Below are 27,077 nucleotides of genomic sequence, written 5' to 3' on the forward strand. Positions count from 1 at the left end.
ACATAAGGCATCTTATTTATCCACAATATTCCACAATCTGAAAGACTCGGGCCTTTTTAGATAAAGCATGCTCCGGCTGCACTATCAATTACTGTTCTGATCTGAGGTCTGAGCAACTATTCTAATTAGCGTCTGTGGAAGAGAAGGATGTGAGGTTGGGAGAGAAGTTAGCAGCAAGGAATCTTCACAGAAGCACAGAGAGATTTCATGTATTCTCGACCTAGTTCATATTCTGAAGGCAGGCACCATATGGAAGCGTAACTACAAAAGAGAAAATGGAGGACGTCTCATGCATTTTTATTGTCACTACTTGGTGTCTCAGTAGTTGGGGATTAACAGAAATATAAAGTATATCTTTTATATCTTTAACCCACTATCTCTCTGACAAAGTCTTTCCACAATGGGGCTATTGGTGAATATTTCAGTCCTACCTATAACACAATGAATCACACCAGCAAGCAGGGAGATAATGCTTCTTCACACTGCATGGACACTGGAGAGATTGAAAGTTTATTGTACTTTTCAGATACTGACACACAATACATTAGGAAAATTGTTCAGTTGAATGACTAACTTGTATGAACCAAATGAAGTGGGATGGCAGAATAGGTCAAAAATCACCTGCCAAATACAACAGTGTTGCAAACCCAAGGATACTTGCAGAGAACACCCAAGGGAATTACATCAACCCCCAAGACGTCCTCACATTGATCAAACTATAGGCATTTATTTGGATGTATATTGCAGCTTTCAGGGTGTACATATGACAGTTCATCCCACTGTCTCACAGGTAAGTTCTTCATGTCATGAATAGTATCACAGTTTGAGACATGACTCTTCCATCACCGCAATGCTCTCCTGTCCAGCACACCTTCCATGTACTCCAGAACACACATCTTCATTTTTTGTAGTGCTCCTGCATACTTCATCTTTAGGGTACTTAATTCAGGAAGAAAGTACCCTTAGCCTCTCTCCCATATATCATCATGGTTTCCTTACATATATAATTAACATGAAGAAAAAAATTCTAAAAGGTTAAATCGCAAGCACAAGTGCAACATGAACCAGCATGTTTATGTCTTGTTTCAGGGAAGGAACTTCAACAAATAATGACACAGAGTAGATCTCACCATCAGAAAGCAGAGCTGGCTTTCATACCCATGTCCTACTAAGCTCTAAGTCCCCAGTAAGCATCTGTTGGTTTAGCTCACAGACAACTGGGAGTCAGGAATGCTGGGATCTACATTAAAATAAAAGGAAAAGTTGGGATTTCTTTGTGCATCAGCAGTGGACGAAGATATTGAATCTTTACTGTCAAGCTGGTCTTTGAGAGCAAACCAGCTTCTCTTTAGGGGTTCTGATCTAACACTATGCAAGAGGTTAATGACAAAGGGCTTCAACAGAAAGCCACGTAGTCAGGCTACTGGTGCATTATAAAAGCTACCTTTTGTCTCAGAAAATGGTTACCAGAGACAGGAATGTTATTAATATACTAAAAAACATCAGGCTCTACCTTGACCAAGGAGTTTAGCAATACCTCACTGCAGTGTACAAGGACTAGAATAAGGAGGAAAGAAAAAGAAGGAGCCAAACTTTTATCAGTTACCTATCATGTCATTGTCTTTATGAGACACCCATTGCATTCAGTTCGCTCCTGTAATTTCTGGATGCATCTGTCTGTCAACTGTTACTCTCTACACATTAACTCTAATCCATTATCTTATTTCATTTAAAATCATAGATATACTGATGCATAACATTGTATGTATACTCTGCTTATTTTCCCTAGAAATTTTGATGTAATGAAGAATGAACTGAGACCCTAGGCTATAACATGTAAGCTCTTTAGACACCTGAGTGTATATGAACTAGAGAAAACATTGAAGAAGTCAGTTAGATAACAAGGCCACATGGAGAGGCTCTGGTGAGACAACCTTTTAGGCTATGGGGAAGAAAGGCTTTTTGTGATTGTAGATATTCATAGGAATTTTATGTTGAAATTACTGAAATATGTTATAATAGAAGAAGTGGCTGATATAGAACCCTTTGTTGATAACATAATAATGGAGACTAAGTACCTCTCTACTGTATGAGGTCTATAATTCAGTGGAATTCATAGGAAAGGCTATGGCTGAATGCCATAGAAGAAAACCTTGTAAATCTCACTCCTGTTAACCATGATGGCTTGTTTGCTTTTAAACTCTGTGGTCTGGGGCTAGAGAGATAACTCAGTGGTTAGAAGTACTTGTTGCTCTCCCAGAGGACCCAATTTGAAGTCCTATTTGTAACTCAGTAGCCTCTGTAACTCCAGTTCAAGGCTATCTACCTCCCTTTTCTGACTTTCATGGGTAAAAGGCATACATGTAGTACACTTACACACATGCAGACAAAACATTTATATAAATAAATAAATCTTTTTAAAAAAGCAGACTTTGTGGTCTAAGAATCGAGTACTTTGGTGTTTGTTTCCTGTTTCCACTAAAAAAAGTTTAGAAGGCATAATTTCCCAATTCAGATTTGCAAACAATGCTTTTATCATTTATACAAGAGCATCCGAAGCCCAAACTTCCCCATCATTAAAATACTTGGAGGCATTTCAAGTGGGCAGGCTGCATGTTACACCACATCCTTACAGTTCACCCACAATGGTCACTATAATGTCACAATACTGATAGGAAGCAAAAAATATGCACATGTGATTTATTAACACGTGTGTTTTAATAGAAAATTTTATAAAAGTCTCAAGATAGGTGTACATGACTTCTAAAGGAAGGGTTATTCATCTGTGCTTCACAAGTCAAATCTAGCCTGCAACAAATTATTTACTTACAGGCTTTATAGACTTATTTCTTTGACTTTTGCTCAGAAGCCAGAGAAGCCATCTAATATTCTGGATGGACTGCTTATGGTAGAATCAGTGTTTGACTTACACTCGCTTACTTTACAGACATCATATACACTATTGCTTTCAGATACTATCATTTTAGAAAACAAATAAAATATAGTTATGATAAAACAAAGACTGATTTTCTTGAAATGTTTAGGACCAGCAAAATAATCACACATAAAAACAGTATATTTAAAAAGAACAAAAATAATAAATGAACAATTTAAATTACATTTTTAAAGTAATGATTTCAAGGTTCCCCAGAGACTATCAGGCAATAAGGAACAGATCTTAACATGGGTACAGCAGATTTCTGACTTCCATATTTTGGGTATGCAGAATTGAGCTCAGGATCTAAAATTCTGCAACTGCTAGAGAGAGTAGACTGTTGAAAATCACTTCTTATTCAAAAATAAACAAGCATATTTTAAAAGTAAGAAAACAGCCAAAAGAATGGCTATGATGCAAATATTTATGTTTCTCTTTCCGTCATGGGAGCTACAAAGTCTGCTGGTGAAAAAGTTGAGACACATAGATGTTTCTTTTAGTGGCTGGTCCCTCATATCTGTGTCAGATAAAATTATAGCACTTATTATGTGTTACCATGGATACCATGAAGATACTGCCATCCACTAATACTATTAGAGGAAGACAACGTAGTTTTCAGGGACTAGTCCTGTTCTGCCTTCATAAGTTGCCTTTAGCCACCCTGGCTCCACCGACGGGTGTACTGGTCAAAGAAAGAGACAAATAAATGTTACTCTGATGACACTAGCTTCAAATAAGTACTGCAAACTAAACCATCAGCTAATAATTTATACACTCATGTTCTTATTGTCTCTCTGAAATTGGAAAGTTCTTTGTACTCACACAATCAATTAGACAAATTATATTTGTCTAAAATAGTCTCATTCTGTATACTTTTGTAAACATGATATTCTTGCCAGGCTAGCCTTGTAAGACTCATTATGTCGCTCTGGCTATCCTCAAACTAGTGGTCCTTCTTGCCAACTTCAGGAGTGCACTACCCTGTATGTCTTGTGAGTAAAGGCTCCCATGACAGAGGCTGGGATCTAGAAAGATGTGTTCACTGAGACAGTTCTGAGAACTTGGGTTTGGGATGGAATCTGAACCTTGTCTTACTGTGCTAACATTCCTTTATGCTCCCCCAAATGAGTCACTTAAGTAAGTAAATGACAGAGATACTCACCATTGGAAAAAATGGCCCCCTGGGGGAAGGACAGCTCATGGCTGTGTTCTGCTTTGCAGGAGTACATGGCTTTGGCTTGGCTGAAAGATAAAGCAGTTTATAAAAATAACATTCAATTCTAATATAGCTAAAACTACTTTTAAAAACTAATTTATTTATTTACTTTATATTATGAGAGCAGCTTCCCCTTGCTCCCTCCTCCCTGTCCCTTCCTCTCACCTTACCCTACCCCAGTCCTCTTGTCTCCTCATAAAAAGGGAGGGCACTCTCAATATGCAACCTGGCACATCAAGTTGCTAAAACTACACTTCCTTTTCTAAAAAAAAAAAAAATAATAAGATTTATTTATTTACTATATGTAAGTACACTGTAGCTGTCCTCAGACAGCACCAGAAGAGGGCATCAGATCTCATTAAGGATGGTTGTGAGCCACCATGTGGTTGCTAGGAATTGAACTCAGAACCTCTGGAAGAGCAGGCAGTGCTCTTAACCTCTGAGACATTTCTCCAGCCCGCTAAAACTACTCTTAATTAATGTTAACATAAAGACAAGTACAAATGAGTCCACATCAATGTATTCTTCACAAACAGTGTGTGATCCCGTTGTGACCAGATCACATCCTGTGCATCACTGACACATTGGAAACTCTTTTTGTGTTTCTACACAACACATCCTAAGGAGGCAACACAACTGGTAACCAGCAGCAGAGGGTCGTTTAAATATGCTGTCATCTGGCTGGGCAGTGGTGGTACATGCCTTTATTTCTAGCACCCCGGAGGCAGAGGCAGGGAGATCTCTGTGAGACTGAAGCCAGCATGGACTATAGAGCAAGTTCCTCAATGGCCAGAGCTACAAAGAAGACCCTAGTCTTGAAAAATGACAACAAAAGTATGCTGTGGTTTGTTAGGAAGCTGCTGATCATGCTCCTTTTGCTGTGGTTTTGTTTTTGCTTTTGTTGTGGTTTTGGTTTTTTCCCCCACTTTAATTTTCAGGTTACCTTATACTTAGAAGATACAGTAAATACATTGCGTACATGTGATATTAGAAGAATAACAGTAGAGGTTGCTGATGAAAACCCGGTATCTGTCACCTCATTGTGTGGGTGATGATGGATGCCAATGGATGCTTTGCAACCCACAAAGGTATTCATGTCACCTCTTAAAGGCAACAACAGCAAACTTCTACAGCCATCACCAAATGCTCTGTGCAGGCAGAACCTCTGTCTTAAGAGCAGCCAGAAGTTGGGGCTTTTGTATGAAGTCTAGTTTAAAAACACCAGAGTCCACACTAAAGCTCCATCAACCAATGCTGGTCAGGGAGGAAGTCACCAGACAAGTCCCCTCTCCTCTGCCACATTCAATTATATCCCAAAAGACTTGCCATACCCCTGACTCCACCCTCCATGTCTTCTACCAGCAATGCCCAAACAAGGACGTTTCTGCCTTTATTAACTTGATGGCTTCCCTGGTACCCTACAACCTCTCAGCTTCCTGTTCTGATCACCTACTATCCTATTATCTCCATAGCAAGCAGAGAGCAATCCCACAGTCATCAGAACCTTCAATGGTGTTCTAGTGATCTTGATGTTCGTCGCAACTTCTACTACTGCAGGTCAGGCTTTCTCCCCACCATTCTCCATTGATCTCTGTTGCCAGGTTCAAAAGTGAAAACACTTTGCCAAGACTACTGCTACTCTTTCTTTTTCACTCTTTAAGCTCTGGCACCTCCCTATATACATAGCCACTACTCGTTACGGGTTTCACTGCTCCATAGAATCCCATACTCTCTTCTCCCAGCATCTGTTGGCAACTGTCTCACCTTATCCTCCGATGCTTGGCATCCTTCTCTTCCTACCTATTACTTGTGTTCTTCAAGCATGTGTCCACGTTGATCACAGCCCTGAAAAGTCCTACTGACAAGTTTTGGGTCCTCCTGAGTCCCACCATTCCACCAAGAGTGGTCAACTCTCCCTTCCTCAGGCTGTAAAAAGCCACATGAGTGATTTGTTTACATCTTTATGGATCTTTGTGGCAGCCAGAACCCACATGGTTCTTAGAGGCAAAGCTGTATTTTAGTTTGTCTGTTTGTTTGTTTGCTGTCTGGATCAAGGACATCCACTAAAATGATGTCTTGACATCCCCTGCTTCCACTCACTCTGTCAGCTCTCAGTGTCCACAACAGGGTTCTCTCTCTGAGCTCCTTAGAAGGAACACCCAGCAGGTATGGGGAAGATTAGTCAGGGAAAGGGTCTCATGTGGAATTTAGTTTCATTCAACAGAACAAAAGGACACCAGAAGAGTCTAATGTGTTTCAAATTAAAAAACACAAACATTAGGAGCTTGAATATTTCATACAACTAACTCAATAATCATAACTATAATAGTTATAATTGAAGTAGAGACTGCCTCCAAGGCATCAGCTATTCATTTCAGAAATGTTATTGTATATATTCACAGTCATTTTTGTAAGTGCAGAATTATGATCTTCCTTTTACATAGAAAACATAGACATCTGAAATGCATAACTATGCAGCACTACAAATGATGTTCAGTAATGAGGGTAATCTGTCCCTGAGAGTGATGTGTGATCTACAGTGTATATGTCTCAGTAAAAATTAAGAACACAGTCCATAGGTACTTGGATTGGTCGATGAAGGGAGCCTAGACATCTCTGCTGAAGCCCATTTGAAGTTGATTTCAGCTTTAGAATATACAGAATTATTACAAATGCATAGGCTGATTATTAAACATCTAAGTGTGTCTTTATCATGGAACAGCCCTCTGATTTCCCTAATAGCTTGCTTTGCTAAAGCTCATGGGTTATCTTTATAATTATAGTCCTGGCCAGCCTCTATATCCTTAGGCTCCTCCTCAAACACATGTTCAACCAACCACATTGAAATATTCAGAAAAAAAAGTATCTGACTTGAAAACATACAGATCTTTTTCTTATGAGCATTTCCTAGTCAAGACAGATATAATATCTGTTTACAAAACATGTATATGTTAGATATTTTACATATTCTATGATGGCTATATCAAGGCAGATATAAATAGGTATTATGCAAATGCCACACATGATGTATGAGAGGCTGAACAGCCATGAATTTTGTGCACTGGAGGAAAGGTCTTAAATAATCTTTTTATGGAAAGTGACATAGGCTTGCTGTTCAGTTTTTACTGAACATGAAGACTACTTAGCACTTCATAATAGAAAGGCTCCATCTAGTGGAGCAATTCCACTATTGGCTCTTAACCTTCCTAATGCTTAGATACAATTCTTCATGCTGTGGTGACCCCCTCCCCCCCCCCCCGCCCCTCCAACGATAAAATTATTTCATTGCTACTTCATAACTTCAATTTTGCTACTGTTATGAATCATAATGTGAATATCTGATAAGCAGAATATCTGATATGTGACCCCTGTTAAAGGAGTTGCAATTCATAGGTTGAGAGCCTCTGCAGGACAGACAGGTAGAAATATAAGGTTAATTCTCTACGCTGAGGCCAGAAAGCAACAAGAACCTCAAAGAAATGGAAGTGATGTTTGTTGTGGCATGGTGGCTCAGTATCCTGTGCCTTTTCTGGAAGGAAGCATACCTAGACTGGTATGTGTGATCATTCTGGCATGGATTTCATTCTGTGCAACAATTATTGTACAAAAGTAGCATGATGAGTCCATGTAGGAATTCAAACCAGACAAACCCAAAACCAACATGCGAACTGTATTTCATGCTTTTGCCAAGAAAGTCATTGTTACCTTTAATAACTAGCATGCGCCTATAATCATCCAGGCACAAAGTATCCTAAAGGGAACACACTAGTGTTCCCTTTGGTTGTCAGACTATTAAAACAATGGGGCCCCCAAGGAACTGGAATTCCTCCAAGAAACTCATATAGGACAGTGAAAAAAGCAGAAGCCTAGTATCCCCAGAGGTGCCCTTCTCCTGGGAGACATTTTACACAGTTCTGACAACTTAGTAGACCACCTTGTAAGAGATAGTCAATGATGGGGCACGCTATTCCTTGACCAGCACTGCTTAGTTATACATATATATCTCTTGCCCTCTCTTCAAACACAAATCTTTTATCACACCACAAAGAGGATCTTGTTGGAGGATGTCACCAGGCCTCTTTGTTCCTCTTCCCGAATGTGTCCACAATGAATAAATCTTATCTTTCTGCTTTTCTCTATAACCTGTCTCTTTAATTAGCCTACCAAGAACAGGTGGACAGGTCAGGCTTATTTTGTTAAAGCTCTGTGGTATGACTTGCAAGAACATGAATTTGACTCTAACTACAGATGATGGCCTGAGATTATGTGAGCTTAAGACAGGCTTGGTGGGAAGTTCATATACTTTTGTAAAATTGACCAAAAAAAAAAAAAAAAGCAATAAACAACAGCATGAGTATAACTAAAAATTAACACCAAGAAGCTTTGGTTGAGTAACCTCCAGAAGACATATACACACACACATACACACACACACACACACACACACACACACACACACACACACAGCAGCAGCAGCAGCTATCCAGTTGTGGTAGCTCAGAAATGCCCCAGTATATCTGAAAGGATCAGGAGGTGAGGCAGGTTTGTTCTCTAAGTGAGCTCATTTATATGCTTTTATGACGTACCTCTTCTAACGAGAAAACCTTGGAAAACTGGCCACCTCCAAGCAATTTCATTATTCAAATTATAACCAAACTCCTCTGCAGATTGGAGGAATTTGGAGAGAATGAGGAAACTGGAACTTGAGATAGAAGCAGCAAGGAGCAGACTCACAAGACTGGAAACAGAGCCAAGTACCTTCCAGAAACAACAGAGGCTCCTTGGCTAGTTAGCTCTGCAATACTGTGCTATATTATACAGCATTTTCTGGAAGATTCTTTTAGAGCAGCAATAACTTTTAAAAGTCAAAAATATGTTTTTGACCATTGGCCCAAATTTTACTATCATTAGACATGTACTAAGAGACAAGTTACAGTAATTTCCATTCTTAGAAATTTTGTTTACAATCCTTCTTTTGGACAAGAGTGAGAGCAGGACCTCATGTATCCCAGGTTGGCCTGAAACCTTCCATGTAGCCAAAGATGATCCTCAACTTCTGAGCCTCATGACTTCACCTCCTGTGTCCTAGGATTATAGATGCACACTACCACATCTGGTTGATGGTCAGTTGAAGATCAAACCAGGGCCTATGTATGCCAGGCAAGCACTCCTCAATTGAGTTGCAGTCCAGCTAGAATTCTTTTCCAAGCATTTTAGAAGAAAGGCATCATGGTAACAATCTGATACAATGCTGTTTGCAGACATACTCTTCCTGGGAAAGGCCACTGGACAAGGCTTACTTCATTATCTGAAAAACTGAGGTCAGGTCTGCCACAAATTGTGTTGTATCAGAACAATGGAGTCCCTCACAGCCGCCGATATTTTATTTAGTTAATATGTAAATGCTTTTGAGAACGTACCGTCCAGAAGAAACTGGCTTGGGTGACCCAGCATTTTCAAATAGTTGAGCCTTTGCTGCCACTCTGAAAAATATTTTTAAATGTATTGAGTAATATCTTAAAAAGAATATTTAGAGAATTACAACATTTTTATATTTTTTGAAGTCAATCAGAAAAGGCATTCTGTTCAATGGGATATTCAGAACTATTGTGCAAACAAAACAAAACAGTTTTGAACTGCCCTCCAAAATGGAACCACAGTGGAATTTCTTTCTGCTTTAATGTGAAAGAGTCCTAGCTGTAGTTGATGGCTCACGGAGCCTGAGACTGTAGTAGACCTTGCTCCCTGGGCTCTTACTGTCCTCTTTTTTCACCTCTAAAAACAGAGGTCTCAGCAGAGAGAACATTCTCTCCCACTCAGCTCCCACCAGGAAGCATGCTATTGGCTCATATGAATCATCAGGGAAGAATCACAGTTGATGTGACAGGAGGAGCTGTTGTTCTTTCTGACTGCAGAGGGATATTATTTACTGTGTTTGCTATAAAGCAAAAAGGATAAAAACTCTGAAAAATGTCTACTAAATGAATGTGTTGATTTGCATCTTGAGTAGTCACAGAGTGTGTGTTGGAGAGTGGGGAGGACAAGATGGAGCTACTGGCTACAGAACAATGGAAGCAAGTACAGTTAATGAGTACTTGATAAATAAACACATAGAACTTTGAATTCCATGAATGAGGTTCTAAATTTGCCTTTAAATAACCTTCTTTATAATCATTGTAATTAAGCCATTAAATTATTATTAGTTGAATAACATTTTGCATGCTTGGAGAGGTCGCAGGACAACTGTTAGCAGCTGTTTCTTTCCTTCCACCATGTATACCTTGGGATAGAATTCAGGTACTTAAGGCTTGGTGGCAAACCCCTATATATACTGAGCCATCTCACTGGTCCCAAACTTTAATTAGTACTCTTGACAGAACTGTAACAGATAATTCTAAGGACCACTTCCCATCTAACTCTCAGAAGATAACCACCCAAAAGAAAACCCAGGTTTTCTGTCTCCTAAAGGATAAAGTATATATTCTATCATCTCCTCTGACTATTCATCTAAATTTTAATTTCTTTTAACAACTTTAACTGAACACCAAGAAAAGAGACTTGCAGTCTAGTTGGATTTCTGGAGACTGGCAGGAGCCATTGGACACATTCTGTAACTAAAGACACAGAAAGACAATTATGGCCAGAACGATTTATGAGCCCATTTCTATGGAGATGAGCTTAGAAATTAAAATGCCTTACTAAACCTTCAACAAATAATGAAAATGTCAGGAAGACCCTTATATGACAGATGAACACTGCATAGGGAACCTGACAGTCAGGGAACCCAGGGAGCTTAAACATTTAGACATCTGTTCTGGTCTCTGAAGAAGGCCTCACTCATATTGCCAATCTTGATGGCAATGAGACTGCAGACCTTTTGAGGAGACCATACATAGGAAGACATCCAGTGAGGGCTCACAGACACTGAAAATGCTCAGCAACTGCCAGTAACATGGAAGCAGAGGAAGAAGAGCTTCCTGGTTGGATTTTAATAGCCTGTTTCTTCGGGCTCTCATTCATCCCTCCTTCCTCTTTTCTGCTTCCATTTATGTGCTATGTTCTACAAGCTTTATTCTCTGGTCACTGTGTTGATGAGAACTGCCCTCTTCTGATTGCCTTTGTGACCCTGTCTCTCACCTTGTGGAGGCAGAAAACCCTCACATGTGGGGGGCAATCATATTGGGGGAGTTCAAAGTTTTAATAGAAAGGATCCTAGTTTTAAATGCCATAACAACTTTAACTCTCTTCTCTCTCCCCCCTTCCCCTCCCCCCCTCTTCTTTAAGTCATGAATCTTAATGTAGACTAGCCTTTGAAGCAATAGCCCATGAGATTAGTGATACTCTAAGCCTACAGTAACTTTTACTTTCCTTATAGAAGTAGACACAGTCTTACAGAAGTTACCAGCTCTATAGATGGACCATTTAACTATAGAACCCCCAAATTCTTTTAGTACAGACTCAATCCCTTTGCACCATCAGGAGACACAGTGAATACAAACACATTCTAACTCACACTGAGCCAGGTCGCTGGTAGCCATTGCTGGAGGCAGTGTCTAGCCTTAACCTCCTGCACATTTTTGGAGGCAGCTCTGGGTTTGGTATGGCTTTGGGTGACTCTTTGGAGCCTATAGAAGTTAAGCTTTGAATGGATCCACTGTAGCTCTTGTTTCCTACAAAGAAAGTCCAAGAAAACAGGCAAAGTGCTATTAGCCAAAATAATAGCAAAAACACAGCACAGTACATAACAAAAGGCTGCCTTTCCCTCAAGAAACAGGAAGGTACAGAATGTAATTTGGGTACAGCAGTCCATCACTTACGAAGATCAAAATCTACAGCAATTATAAGACATCACCTCACAAAGATGGAAAGATTCAGAGTGGGAAATGTCACAGTGTTGAGAATTTTGAAAACCCAAGCTCAAGAACAAAGCAGGCAAGTTCAGGTGGTTTCCCCATTAACCTAGTCCCTGATTAGTCACCCTGAATGGGCCAGCCAGCAACACTGGGACGGTGCCATCTAGCATGGGCTTCTAGCTTGCTCACCTTCAGCTGCAGAGATGGATCTGAGAGAGGAAGAAGCAGAGGATCTTTTCAGTCCTGAGAGCCCATAGGGCCCTTTTTTGACTAGGTCTATGGGGGGAGAGACATTCCCCGGGCTTGTGATGGAGGCCACACTCTGGCAATCTGACTCCACATCTGTTTTGGTTGCATCTTCTCGAGAACTTGATTCTGGACTAGTTGTCCAGAGACCCTGACTTTTCTGTCCATTGGAAGATGATGGGGCTGTGATCCAGGGAATCCCTCCTGACTTCTCCCTGGGCTGGCAGGCAGTGGATTTTGTGGTGCTGTTTTGTTCAGAAGAGTGAGAGGAGAGTGACTCTATGCTGCCCATGGGAGTGCTGTCTGGGCTGCTGCTGTAGGAGTCACCTGAGGAGAAGACAGACAACAGTGCTGGTAACTATGAGTCATTAACACAGAACAGCACCACCAAAGCCCTCATGCAGCCTGTCCATCACGCCTTCCATGGGCATCTGACTCCAAAGGCATGGTGAGCCTTTACCTGACATGGTAGACTATTCCTCAGTCCTAGAGAAAGGCTTTAAAGTCCGCCTCTGATGGTGGTGAATGGGACTTTCCATACATTCTCTAGGATGGTTGTTTTTTTCATGCATCACTGTGAACTAACTGCCCCATGGACAAATGTAGATCTTTGAATCATTTTTGGACTCACTCAAAGTTGAACAAAAATTGCCTGTGACTCGGGACTTAGAAGTAAGAGAAATAGGCTCCCTTCATGATATTTTGTAGTTTTTAAAATTCAATGGAAAAGACATATTTCTATTAGAGACCTATTTTTGCCTTTTTTATTTTCCTGATCACAGGTGGCTCTGAGTTATAAATAAGGTACAAGGTCTCTGTCATTCAAAGGCACCATTGAATTTCACCAGAAAATTACAAGTTGCTCCGAGCTTTGGAAGGAAAGATTTTTTTTTTCATTTTTCTACTATGAATATAGTGAAAAGAGACTGGTTGTTGAACTGGGGTGTAACTCAATGGTACAATGTCTGTCTATTCTGACATTTAACTAGGCTTATTTTTTAATGTTTCTAAAAGTATCAAAAGTCAGAGACATTATACTAAATCTTATAAATATACCTAAGTCAAAGTTTACTGGACAATTTTCTATTAAATATGAACCACAAGGAAATACTGGGGGCCTGGCAGGAAAGAGGTCAAATGAGAATCACCATTTTTTAATGTCTGTCATAGGCTCAAGCAGTGGTCCACCCTACCCAGAGGCTTAGCTCAGAAAACGTTAGTGATTTCCTGTGTGCTATTGGCTTTCTTTTTATTTCCTTATGCTCTTTGGGACAGTCTGACATCCAAGAGCTGATTCTTTAAGAACATAATGTGAAAGAAAGCTGGAAAATGTCTTTTCAGTATGACATCCTCTAGCTTCTTATCAGCTCCTCTGACAACAGGACAAAACCTGCCTCAAGTAGCACCCAGTGTCCTTGATCACAGCAACAGAAAAAAGGCAGTGAGCAAACTATTTCTTTTTCTCTTTGTAGCAACAATAAATTTGCTTGTCTAAGGAACATTACCATGAAGCTGACAGGGACTGTCTCAGTTCTAGAAGACGGGTGCTAGGGGGAAAAAGCACCCACAAGAACATCTATTTATTCCTAATTACCCAAGAAGTGAAGTCAGAATGAATGGAAGAATAAGGAAAGCCACTCCCTGTAACCAGCACACTTACTATCAGGCTCTGCCAGGCACGGCGTGTACCTCCCTCTGGGCTTCCGAGAACCTGTGGACAGGCAGATGGCCCGGGTTCTTCGGGATCCAGATCGAGACTGAGGCTGAGGAAGAGGAATGGTTGGGTCTGGGGCAGTATGAAAAATCTACAGAGGAGAAAAATGGACTGAGGTCAAGAAATAGTGAAACTGTCCTGTGCATCCACACAATGGATGCTTTAGTGGATATGAAAAGCATCCTAGCAGTACAGGAGAGACATGATACAAGAACGATTGCTTTCTTTTGCATCTCCTGAATAACACCTCTGGGGTTTCATCTTTGCAGTTCCCCATAGCTTATGGTGAAAGTGAGATCTGATATCTTTAGGGAGCCTATCAAATATGAGAAAATGTCTACCTATGCTTGTTCACAATGCACTGTTCTTTCCTTTTTGCTTTCATTTCAGGAAAGTATAACCTGAGGGAACTTGGTTCTATGGGCCTTTCCATGGAGTAACTCCTTGCAATTCAGGGGACGGTCCTAAGATGCTGAGGGCTCTGGGCTGTACAGAGACGGGGCTACCTGTCAAAAATAGAATGAGTCCAGCCTTCAGTTGTAGCTACTTAATGGGACTGTGAGCTTGCAACCTTATGTAATGACTAAGGACACCATTGTGTAGTCATTAGGAAAGGATGGCTCATTCTCTTAGAAGAAGCAGATCAGACATAATGGGCTAAATTTGCTAAGAGTCTACCTAATTTGGCTTTCACAAGTTCTTGTTTCCATAGTTACTACAAGAACTTACATTTTTAGGGAAAACTTTTATGGGAGACTTCAATTAACTAAGACTCCACTTTCCAAGCATCCCCATCCTTCATTTTGAGACAGGCTTTTGCATGTATCACAAATGAGCTTCAAACACAAGACCATGATTTGGATTCTCATGGTCTGAGATCATACGTGTATATGACCACATCTGATCTCAGTTTTCTATTAAAAATATTGGAATTACTATACAGATAGGAGTCTAATTCCATAGGGAAAGAGAGAAAACTAAATCATACTTAAGCACAAGCAATGTTGCAGTACCTTCTGAATCCATGCATTGAGCTGAGTACAAGTCACTAAAGAAGGGAACTTTAAACATCCATGATGGGAGTAGAAGTGAGCTACTCATTGGACTCTGAGACACTGAATAAATAGTGGACAAGAATCAAAGTCCCCATAAAGAAATTTAAGGAACTGACAAGATGGGTGCTTTACAGGAATCTCAAATCACAAAGGAAAGTTCACAGATAATACAAGTGTCCTTAAGGCAGAGTTGGCAGTGTGAGGAAGTTCCCAGCTACCTTCTCATAGTGCTCGATTAGGATTTCCACCACTATGTTCTGAAATTTGATGTTCATCATGGCAGCCACAGTTTCCTCCTGTGCTCTCATCAGGGTTGGACCAAATATGACACCGAGATTTGAGATGGTCATAAGATTTTGTTGGCTATGTAGTGATACTCTGAAAATAAAGAACATGTACCATTAATGTAAAGTTTCAATAGACATGAAATGTTCTTTGTCTATCAGTATGGGTGTACAAAGGAATTAAGCTATATATGCCACTAAAGGACAGTTTCCCTGCTCAGTACTGCTTATTCCCAATGTGTACAAGTAGAAAATAGATCAACAGGGGAGAAAGGTATTTAGAAGATTAATAATTAATTGCTTTGCAACAGAGGTCACATTGCTGCTCAGTAACATGAGACGTATCTCCACCATCCTACTGCATTTTGGCACCTCTTACTGGGCTTCCCTTCTCCTCTTCTCCCAAGGCTCCCTATGAAATTGACAAATGTTTAAGCAGATAGAAATAATTAACTTTATCTAATAGTTTTATACTATGTGTAAATACTCACTAAATTATCACATGGCACAATGTGCTATGTCTATCTATGTCAATTAAAGATTTAATAAGGGGTCTGGCAAATGGTTCAGAGGTAAAACATTTCTGATATGCAACCTTGATGACCTGAGTTAGATACCTGGGCCCCAAGATGGATGGAGAGAAGGAATTCCTGAATGGTTTCCTTTGACTCCACAGTACATTGTGCATGCCCGCACCATCTCCCATAACAATACAAATATGTATATTTATGATTTAAAGAAAAATCACAGGATAATAACACTAGATAAAGAAAAGCTAATAACAATAAAGGCCAAACTACTGAAGGAAATATGTCTTAGGGGTTTTATTTTATTTTTATTTTTTTGCCTGCATTAGATTCAATTTCCTCAGAGAAGCATTCAACTGTTTGGTATTTCTGCATTGTACTTCTAGTATACAGACAATTAAGAGTAGATAAGCTGACACTGTATTTTGATTCAAAGAAATTTCTTAGGACCAATTCTTAATCCAATTTATATACACATTTCACTTTATCTGAAAATTCTGGAGATTGAATTTAGAAGAATCTAGGCCTGTTGATAGAAACCCAGTATCCCATACACCTAGAAGGCTCAGACAAGCAGATGTGAGGTTCATCCTCTCCACTGCGTTACATCACCAATTCTAATCAAGGCAATTCATCAGTACAACAAGTCATCCCATCATACAAACAAAAAGTCATCTACCATTCATCTATCTATTCATCCATCTATCTACCTATTCACCTATCATTTATCTACCTGTCTATTCATCTGTCTATGCATCCATGCATCCATCCATCCACCCATCTCTCCATCTGTCTATCTTCCTATCCATCCATCTATTATTTATCATCCACCCATTTGTCTGTCTGTCTATCTATCTATCTATCTATCTATCTATCTATCTATCTATCTATCATCTATCTATTGTCATCTGTCTATTATCTATCTATATCTCTCTACCTATATATCTGTCAACTATGTATCATCTATTTATCATCTATCTACATCTATCTACCATCTACTTGTTCATCATCCTAGTTAGCTATCTGCCTACTTACTTACCTGCTAATCTGAGTGAAATAAAATCTTTATGAAAAATTGTGAACCCCAAGGAATACTCTGCAGAGTTACTATAACCTGTGGGAACTTGTTGACCTCAGTCATATCTAACACTGGTCTTCAAGCTCACTATTCTAACACACCTAAAAGAACTTGAAATACTATAAAGTAACATACATTCCTTCATACATTTCCAAGTTGATATGAAATGTTTTATCACTAGTTTAATGGTCACAGTGGACACAATTATCTGCATATTGGAGACATCCATATTGACAAAAGACAAACACATATCTTAAAAACAAACTGCATACCATTTTCTAAAGCTCACTCAAGGGAGTCCAATTACAACAGCAAACACATAACAGCATTGTTTATTTCAAAATAGACATAAGCAACCTTATCTTAACAAGACATTAAAAGAACATTGTGAGTCACAGAATTACTTGAGAAGGTGTTTTATCAAGATGTCCAGCATTTCTCTGTTTTTCTCCGGCAATTTGTGTACCAGTGCATGGACGGCCTCCACCCTGTAGTTTTGGTCGTCTGACTCTGTTATGTAAAAAAGGTTACAGATATAATTGTGGTCAAACCTGTGGTGGATAGTGCACGCCTTTAATCCCAGCACTCCGGAGGCAGAGGCAGGAGGATTTCTGAGTTCGAGGCCAGCCTGGTCTACATAGTCCAGGACAGCCAGGGCTATACAAAACAAACAAACAAACAAAAAAAAACAAACCAAACAAAACAAAACAAAGCAAAACAAAAAAAAATTAGTCAAGTGAACATCACATCCAGTCCTGCCATTCGTGCCTTAAAGCGTTGCTTCACGTGTTGCTATTAACACATGTTTAAAGCTAAGAAATGTTGAGTGAGCTTGTCCATGGTTGTAATGTTAAGAAGTACAAAAACCAAACTGCAATGTTTTGTGACTTGTTCCTCATCACTAAACTATATTGTTCCAGCCTAAGGCACTGCCGACTTGAGTTTAACAATAATACCTTCATAACTATAATATACATACATGGATGTGTGTGGATACTGGTGTAGACTGCCCAGTGTGTTAGTTGATATAATTCACATTCCTACATAGAAACATACTAGAGCTCTAACCCTGCATGACCAGAGGGAGCCAGAGCTCCTTTCTTTAGTTCATAGTCAAAGGGAAAATTCAGTGTGACTGTGATGATTTGAATGAAAATGGCTCCCACCAGTTCATAGGGAATGGTGCAATTAGGAGAGACAGCCTTGTTGGAGTAGGTGTGGTCTTATTGGAGGAAGTATGACATTAAGGGTGGGTTTTGAGGTGTCACATGCTCAAGCCAGGCCCAATGTCATTCTCTCTTCTTGCTGCCTGCCTATCTAGATGAAAAACTCTCAGCTACTTCTCCAGCACCATGTCTGCATATATGCTAACATGTTTCCTATTATGATGGTAATAAACTGAAAGTCTGAACTGTAAGCCAGCCCCAATTAAATGTTTTCCTTTTTAAAACTTGCCATGGTCACAGTGCCTCTTCACAGCATAAGACAGTGAGTGACATTTCTGAAGTGTGGACATTATAGAAACAGAAAACAGTGAGCTCACAGTAACATTAGGACAGCTGAAACTTGAGATGTCACCTTAGCAAGACCTGTGCTGCCAGACTAAAGCCTGAGTTCCTGTAACATTTTAAAAACAGCTGACATCCCTCAATGTCGGTAACAAGTTTGGGCATAAGTGTCCAGCCTTTCGAGATTTTTCTCAAACTCTATGTTATATCACCATGTCACCTAGACACAACTGTGTGGAAACAGGAAGAAAGCACCTAGGTAAAGCTAATTCTGAGGACTCTCTAAGGTGGTAGAATGCCAAGACTCTGAAATATCTGCATACATATGAAGGTAAGAGCATTTAGAACCAAGGCCAGAGTAAGCAAAGGCACCTAAGAAAATATGACTGCATAGGCAAAGAGAATGGACTGTAAATGCAATGAACAGAGATATCTCACAGAGTGAGGAGGAGCGATAACTGTTAATACTAGCTTTTAAGATCTGGAAGGAGAAAAATGACCCCAGTTTCAATGCTGGGAATGATTACCAGGTTAGATTGCTACACTGTGAGATCCTATCTAAAAAAAAAAAAAAGAAAAAAGAGAAAGAAAGAAAGAGAAAAAGAAAAAGAAAGGAAGAAACAAAGAAAGAGAGAGAGAAAGAAGCCCCATTTTCCAACTAAATCAAACAATCCAACAACCAAATATAAGATTAAGAGAAAAACATCACTGCCCAACTCACAAATGCTTGATTCATCTAACCCTCTCTCCCTGTGAGTTCTGAATATTCCTAGAATTTCAGTCATGTTTCCCTTTTTACTGAAATTTGGTACAAGAAACTTGATTCTAACTAGTCTAAAATCCACTCAACAATTGACTTAACACATAGCAAACCCTTGCCTAAGACCAAAGATGAACTCATCTGCCTAAAATATATATTTTAAATATCAGGTTCTAGGTAATGTTTTCCAAAGATGGAAGTAAAGAAAACTTCCCACCAAAAACTTGTATTAACACAGTGGCTCAAATATCACAAAGTAAAATCCCTGGATTAAGAGTCTAAAACCAAAAAGAACAACAGGGCCTAACTTATAGCTCTGGCTGGTACGATATGCTAGCGTCTTAGAGAAGTCATTTATCTACTCCAGGTCCTGACTGGCTCATCAACAAAATGAGATCATATTCCTTGGGCCTTATTCATTTTGCAAAGCTGTATTCACATGAAGACCATGTTGAATGGAGAACATTTGGGGAAAACTTTAGAAAGGTGTTGTGCTAGCATATGGCCAGCCATGATTGCTGAACTTAAATCCAAGTGACCTGTGTTTCCTGAAGGTTTTATTGGCAGGTAGCACTTTTGAAGCATTTCAAAGCTTGGTGGAAATGAAGGAAGCTGATTGGATGATTTGTTTGTGTTTTTGGTTTTCTTGACTGTGAAGAATGAAGAATACTCTTAAATTACAGTCATACCTCATACACTTCTAACAATGAAATGGCACCTCAGTGTTACAGGTGTAGGTCACTTAGGTCACTAAATTTACACTGTGGTGATCAATCAGATGCCAAGCTGGTAGTCTGGTTCCAATAGCTGTGAAGTACATATACCTAACTCCTTAGGTTACATGCTTATGTCTCTGAGCTTTCAACTCCTGATTTTCCAATGAAATCCACTAATGTAACAGTATGGCTCTCAGTGACATAAATAAATGACGAGAATCTGGGAATATAGCAAGTAACTTTAGGGAAAGGGAATTTATTCAAGATTTGTACTGGCTCATAATGTTTGACCTGTTTTTTCAGGCTTAGGAATATAGTCTGTTAGTATAAATACTAACATAACTACCTTCATACACTTGTTTATTTTTATTTTATTATTTTAATTTTTAATTAGATACTTTCTTTATTTACATTTCAAATGTTATCTCCTTTCCCGGTTTCCCCTCTGAAAACCCCTATCCCCTTCCCCCTCCCCCTGCTCATCAACCTACCCTCTCCTGCTTCCTGGTCCTGGCATTCCCCTACACTAGGACATCAAGCCTTCACAGTACCAAGGGCCCCTCCTCCCACTGATGACTGACAAGGTCATCCTTTGCTACATATGTGGCTGGAGCCATGGGTCCCTCCATGTGTACTCTCTGGTCTAGACTCTGGGAGCTCTGGGGGTCCTGGTTGGTTCATATTGTTGTTCCTCCTATGGGGTTGCAAACCCCTTCACCTTCTTGGGTCCTTTCTCTACCTCCTCCATTGGGGACCCTGTGCTCAGTCCAATGGTTGGCTGAGAGTATACACCTCTGTATTTGTTTGGCACTGGCAGAGCCTCTCAGGAGACAACCATATCAGGCTCTTGGTAGCAAGCACTTATTGGCATCCACAGTAGTATCTAGGTTTAGTGACTGTATATGGGATGAATCCCCAGGTGGGGCAGTCTCTGGACCTTCATAGACTTGAGATCATGCTTATAACCACACAGCTGCTGTCACGAGGATGGAGAGGTGGTTCAGTGGTTATGGACACTTACTGCTCTTGCAAAGGGCCTGGGTTTAGTTACCAGTACCCATATCAGAAAACTCATAACTGCCTGTATCTCAAATCCCAAAGGATCCAATGCTTTCTGGACCTCAAGGGCATACATATGATACAAATACATTCATGAAGGCATTCCACATAAGTAAAAATTAATATAATTTAAAACTTTTCTGTCAGCCAGGTGGTGGTGGTACATGTCTTTGATCCCAGCACTTAGTGGGCAGAAGCAGGTGGATCTCTGAGTTCTGAATTTGAGGCCAGCTGGTCTACAGAGAGTTTTCCAGGACTACTAAAGGTACACAGAGAAACTCTGTCTCAAAACCCCCCAAAAAATTTCCTATCATAGAAAATATGTTTTTGTCACTCAAATAAGAAATTAGAATTTCTTTCAGCCTTTTCAAATCATATAAGACTGTCACCTCAATAACAACAGATTTTGGGAGTGTACATAGTTTGTCTTATTAAAGAACAAAATATTTAGTTTACTGTGTAATTTTTATTGGCTATAATATGCCACATTGTCAATATTTTTTAAAAAATATGAAAAATGTCTAGGAGAGTTCAATGTGCGTGTTTAAGTAATAGGCACTAAAGTAGTAGGCTTCAGGAGCAAGTGTACTTACTGACAGCAATGATGAAATCCTTGTGCAATTTGTAAGTCATTAATGGTTCAGCAAGGCACCTACAACAGAAAACCAAAGAACAGCTAGAACTATAGAAACCTTTGTCTTCCTACATTTCCAGGTCATCTTTTACAAACTCTGTGATTGTTTTTAGCCAACCAAAGATAATACAATGACTAACAGAAATAACTGACTGGTTATGTAGTATGAGAAAGTCCTAGAAAGGGGCTCCAGACAGAGCTAAACTACAGACCTCAGACAGCCACTTGCCCTGAGCACTCTTACCACAAGTGTGTGAAAAGGGATGCTACACTTAGCATGTAGGTCTGATGGTGGATGCTGGCCTAGCATGCGCAACACCCTGAATGGGTCCCTAGTACAATGTAACCCAGGTATGGCAGTATACATCTGCAATCCTAGCACTGTTGAGGTAGAGACAGGTGGATCACAAGCTCACAGCCATTCTCAGACATGTGGTAAGTTGAAGGATAGTCAGGGCTACAAGAGACCCTGTCTCAAAACTAAACAAAAACAAAACAACAAAAAGGTGCTATAACTTTAGAAAAACTCATTTGAATATATTTTAAAACACACACAAAGCCTGAAATATTTAAAGCAACAACAAGACTAACTTGGGATGCACAAAATACTGCAGTTTTTTAAGATACTGTTGGAAAAAGCATTCCTAAATGTGTAAATGCCATTGATGTTGCTTCCCCTCATGGAAACGCTTTGGCCTGGGGAGTGAAGCCCATGCACATGGATGCCATGTAATCACGTGGTTCCTTCCCAAGGAAGAGGAGAGCATTCGTGGCCAGAATCCCCAGTACTAAACCGTCCTCACCTGAGGTAGTTTTTCAGCCCACTCGTTATAGTCTTATTGTCCCACAGCTCAATATCAATGTCCATATCAGGAGGGGACTTGGGAGCTGTAAAGAATAAAAATTGAAATGTTTAAACTGCAATTCAAAATATTCCCTGTGACATGACAAGAACATATACCAATTCAAGTCGGTTGAAGGATGAGAGGTTCAGTTCTTAGGACTCCAGTAGAGCGCAGGAAACTATACTCCAGTAGAGTTCACTACTGGAAAGTTGTATTTGTCATCTGATTGGAAACTCACTCTGTTTCTTACACTAAAAGATACCATGTAGCATTATTGTCTCTTGAATCAGTTTCTTGATAATGAGAACAGGACAGGACATGCTTCTAAGTGCTTAGCATGGGGCAACATTAATTCAATCCTCAAATATCTGAAGAAGCAGGTAGTATTATCACCCTCGACTTGAAAATGAAGACACAGAGAAACTAAGCAAATTACACAATAGAAGAAAGCTTTTAAATGGTGGAGTGGGATTCCAAGCTAAGAAACAGTCTAGAACTATAAATGCCATCTGTTACAGTGCAACATTTAAAACTGAATAAAAGGACTAGTGTTTTAGCAGACTGGTAAAATGTGAGTTCTTACATCCATGGTCTTGGGTTCAGGTGGCAGGACCCACACATTTGAAGCAAACTTTAGAAAGTTAACTTTCAGTATGATGTAAGAATTGACAAAGATAAGAAACCATCTATGTCTCAGAGAGACCTGAGTTGGATTACCTGTACAAATATCCAAAATCAATGGCACCCCTCCTTCCTCTAAAACTTACAAAATGTGGTGTTCATGAGTTTCTGGACCTTGGAGTTCACTCCTCCTATTCGGTACAGGCCCAAGATGGTGATGCCTAGTAGGAAGAAATTTACAAGAAAATGACTTAAGGACTGAGTCTAGCACAGAGCCTAAAAATCCCAGACAAACATGCCCATGCAGAATCTGAAAGGCATTCACCCAGTTTTGCTGTGGATTATTAGGCATCTTACCCTGAAAGCACCCATTTAGCACCGACATCTGAGAGCAGACACTCAACAGTGATTTATGTGTTTTGAGACCTTCAAAGTCTTGAAATAAAGCCGCCTATTTACCACTCTTTGAACATAAAAATGCATCAAAGATAGAAGACCAATATTTCCCATCTATTTCCTCTGTGTTAAAGAGTGCTCTGCATTCAATAGTCCCATGTCAAGTACATCTTTATTTCAAAAGCAAGGGAGAAGATTGAGAGAATCCAAGAATTCTACTCCACCCCTTAAAAAAAGGTACACGTAGGAAAACTGTGAATGCAAGTTCAAAGAACTCTGAAGCACAGCAGGACTTTTGCTTTAAGCAAGTGTCTCAGGAAGTAAAAGTAGTAAAAGTAAAAGGAGAAACAGTATCACGAGGTCATGATTTATTCCCAGAGGGAAAGTTGAAAGATCGGAAGAATAAAACAGTCTTTCAAGTCACAGAGAATGTAAGGCAAGTGGTACAGTCCTCCTAAGATCTGACCTCTAGTATTTGACAAACTTGAAAAAGCTTCCAATGATAGTTTGCTCTTCAGCAAGAAGTAAACATGGTAACATGTTTGACAAAGGTCTGAGAGAAATAGTGAAGAGGTTGGAGAGAGGCCTCAGTGGAGAGCACTGCCTATTCTTACAGGAGCCAGGTTGTTTTCCCAGCACCCATAAAAATAGCTTTCAACCATCCATAACTCAAGTTTCAAGTGATCTGATGTCCTTTTTTTTTTTTTTTTTTTTTTTTTTTTGGCCTCTTCAGACACCAGGCATTCACACAGTATACATAAATACATTCAGGCACTCACATATACATATAAAATAAAATAAATTAATCTTTAAAAACATATTGTTCAATTAAAAATATAGCTAGCATAGTTTAAATCTATAGCATTCTCAATATTATTTTCCTGTTCATGCCCCAAAGCTCACTACCACTAACTGAGGAGGTTGGGTGGGAGATGGATTCATACATATGGGGATAGCCGTGTACCCAGCCCCAAACTCACCTCTCATTTCTACAGCTTGAATGCATTTTCTCACAAAGTTGAACCCTGCTTCATTTAAGTACACTGCAAATGAGAAAAGCCTAATTAAGATCTGATGTGGAGTTTGCCTTCCCCACTTCAGCTGGAGACCTCAAGGTTTACCAGCATGGTGGTTGCTACTGCATTCATCAAATATCTTAATTCATCAGGGAGTCTCCCACTCAGTTACTTCATGAAGCTGCATAGTAGGAAGCACAGACCCCTCGATGTGGTGTTGAGGCCCTCCACTTTTCCTGAGGCAGCATCCCCCACATCCAGAAGAATGAAAAGTAAGAGAAAGGCCTTTCGGGTATTTATTCTTCCCCCATGAGGCCACTACAGCATTGTGAGGCCCTAAGCATAATTCATCAGCTTGCTGAAAACTCTAGTGCTCTCTTTCCATTTAGGGTCTGGGTTTCAAGCTTGCTTCTCTTTAAGTTATTCTTTATACTCAGAGTAACCCAGATCTACTCAGTCTTCCTGCAGGACTTGTGAGTACACATGCACAACCTGAGTCCATGGCCTGGACCTCCTCTACCCCTGGTCTTCACGTAGAAAATAGCAAATAATTTTCACTCTGTGCTAGACTTTCTTTAAATCAAGCTTAGGGTTGGGAAGATGGTTCCGTGGTCAGAGGCACTTGCTGCCAGACATTATGACCAGAATTTGATCTCTGAGACCCACAAAGAAGAAACAGAGAATCAACTCTTGCAAGTTGTCCTCTGAGCTCCACACAAAAGCCACTACAGCATGTGTCCACCAACTACAGCCATCACTCAATATCAATCATGTAATAAATATATAAGCTGTGAAGGCAAAACTAAACTAGATTAATTACATAAAGGAAAACATTTAAAAATGCCAAGTAAGAGGAAAACTTGAAAAGTCTTTATATTGTTATAATTTTCATCATGTGTGAGGCATGCAATTTTTTAGTATGCTAAAATAGTAATAAATAAGAATAATTCAAACCATTAAAATTTAAACCCTTCCAATTTTAAAATGGTTTTAATTTTAACTTAAAATTTGGGTAACTGAGCACATTGTTCATCTTGTCAATGAAACTGTATAGGAGGAAGAAATCATTTCCAAACTGTTTCAATAAAACTAACCTATAACACATAGAACCAAGAAAACAGTATAATGTAAAATAGAGTTGTTTTGTTACATGTTCATTTTGAGTTAAATAAGCAATAGACAGGCTATCTTTCAAATGCAGACTGTAATTTGGAAATAATGTCCTAGTCTATTCTAATACACTGAAAGCAGCTGCCTTACATAGCAAAAATATGTTAGAGTTCTTTGACTATAATGCATGATCATTATTAATTCAGGGTGTGGAGAAAAATCAAAACAGTGTTGGCAATAGCAACCAAGCATTTTTGTTTGTTGCCTTGAACTGTTTGGACTTTACCTCAAAGAGCTAACTCCATGGAGCTGAGACAACAGCCAACATTGAATACAGACAGGCAACCAACCCTGCAGCCTCATCCAAGTCCGGATATGATTCTGTGTGTCTTAGAGCATGCCTATTGACTTTTACAGATGAGATCCTTCACGTATAAGATGGAAAAAGTGGGCCTTCTGGTTTCCATCTGTGCCCGGAGCTGATCCTGTGCCATAGGACTCCATATATAAATAGTGTTAGGAGAGAGCTGGTCTCCCAGGAGTATCTCCACACCTGCAAGCACAGGTAAGACTACAACTTCTCTTCAAATTCCTGGTCCAAGACGGACCCTCCCAGAGCCATCAAAACACAGGAACAGCTGGGGACAGGATGCTGCTGGTTTCTGTCTGCACCCAAGAGCTGACCATGTAGCCACAGCTCTCCATACCTAAATTCCACACTGAGAGTTTCCCAGGAGTACTGACACAGAAGCTTGTAGGAGAGAAAAACCACAGTAAGAAACAGCAAGACTAGGTAATCAGGGATAACCAGATGGTGAAAGGCAAGGACAAGAACATAAGCAACAGAAACCAAGGATACTTGGCATCATCAGAACCCAATTCTCCCACCACAATGAGCCCTGGTTACCCCAATACACCAGAAAAGCAAGGCTCTGATTTAAAGTCACATCACAGGATGATTATAGAAGACTTTAAGAAGGACATAAATAACTCCCTTAAAAAAATACAAGAGAACACGGGTAAAAAGGTAGAACCCCTTAAAGGGAAAACACAAAAATCCCTTTTAAAAAGATAAGGAAGGACACTTCATACTCATCAAAGGAAAAAAAATCTACCAAGAAGAACTCTCAATTCTGAACATCTATGCTTCAAATGCAAGGGCACCCACATTCATAAAAGAAACTTTAATAAAGCTCAAAGCATACAATGCACCACACACAACAACAGTGGGAGACTTCAATAGCCCACTCCCATCAATGGACACATCATGGAAATACAAACTAAACAAAGAAACAGTGAAACTAACAGAAATTATGGACCAAATGGGTTTAACAGATATCAATAGAACATTTCATCCTAAAACAAAAGAATATACCTTCTTCTCAGCACCTCACCCTCTCCAAAATTGACCTCAACAGATATAAGAAGACTGAAATAATCCCATGCCTCCTATCAGATCACTATGGATTAAGGTTGGTCTTCAATAGCAACAAAACACCAGGAA

General features: G+C 39.7%; 1 protein-coding gene across 1 annotated transcript in view; it reads right to left on the reverse strand.

The window, feature by feature from the left end:
• Nucleotides 1-489: 489 nt before the first annotated feature.
• The window catches only part of Arhgap42 (Rho GTPase activating protein 42), a 255,666-nt gene continuing 229,078 nt past the window's right edge, over nucleotides 490-27,077 (reverse strand). The window contains exons 13-24 of the mRNA XM_021171512.3: nucleotides 24,428-24,490; nucleotides 23,198-23,272; nucleotides 22,389-22,473; nucleotides 21,545-21,603; nucleotides 17,313-17,418; nucleotides 15,238-15,397; nucleotides 13,911-14,055; nucleotides 12,194-12,577; nucleotides 11,665-11,821; nucleotides 9,572-9,634; nucleotides 4,098-4,177; nucleotides 490-3,617 (exon numbers count right to left, since the gene is read on the reverse strand). Of these exons, the coding sequence (XP_021027171.1) occupies nucleotides 3,529-3,617; nucleotides 4,098-4,177; nucleotides 9,572-9,634; nucleotides 11,665-11,821; nucleotides 12,194-12,577; nucleotides 13,911-14,055; nucleotides 15,238-15,397; nucleotides 17,313-17,418; nucleotides 21,545-21,603; nucleotides 22,389-22,473; nucleotides 23,198-23,272; nucleotides 24,428-24,490 (1,466 nt within the window). The 3' untranslated portion in view covers nucleotides 490-3,528. The remainder of the gene's footprint in view (nucleotides 3,618-4,097; nucleotides 4,178-9,571; nucleotides 9,635-11,664; nucleotides 11,822-12,193; nucleotides 12,578-13,910; nucleotides 14,056-15,237; nucleotides 15,398-17,312; nucleotides 17,419-21,544; nucleotides 21,604-22,388; nucleotides 22,474-23,197; nucleotides 23,273-24,427; nucleotides 24,491-27,077) is intronic.

Source organism: Mus caroli, unplaced genomic scaffold, assembly GCF_978045245.1.
Source record: "Mus caroli unplaced genomic scaffold, Mus_caroli_1 scaffold_11, whole genome shotgun sequence".
NCBI classification, from domain to species: Eukaryota; Metazoa; Chordata; class Mammalia; order Rodentia; family Muridae; genus Mus; species Mus caroli.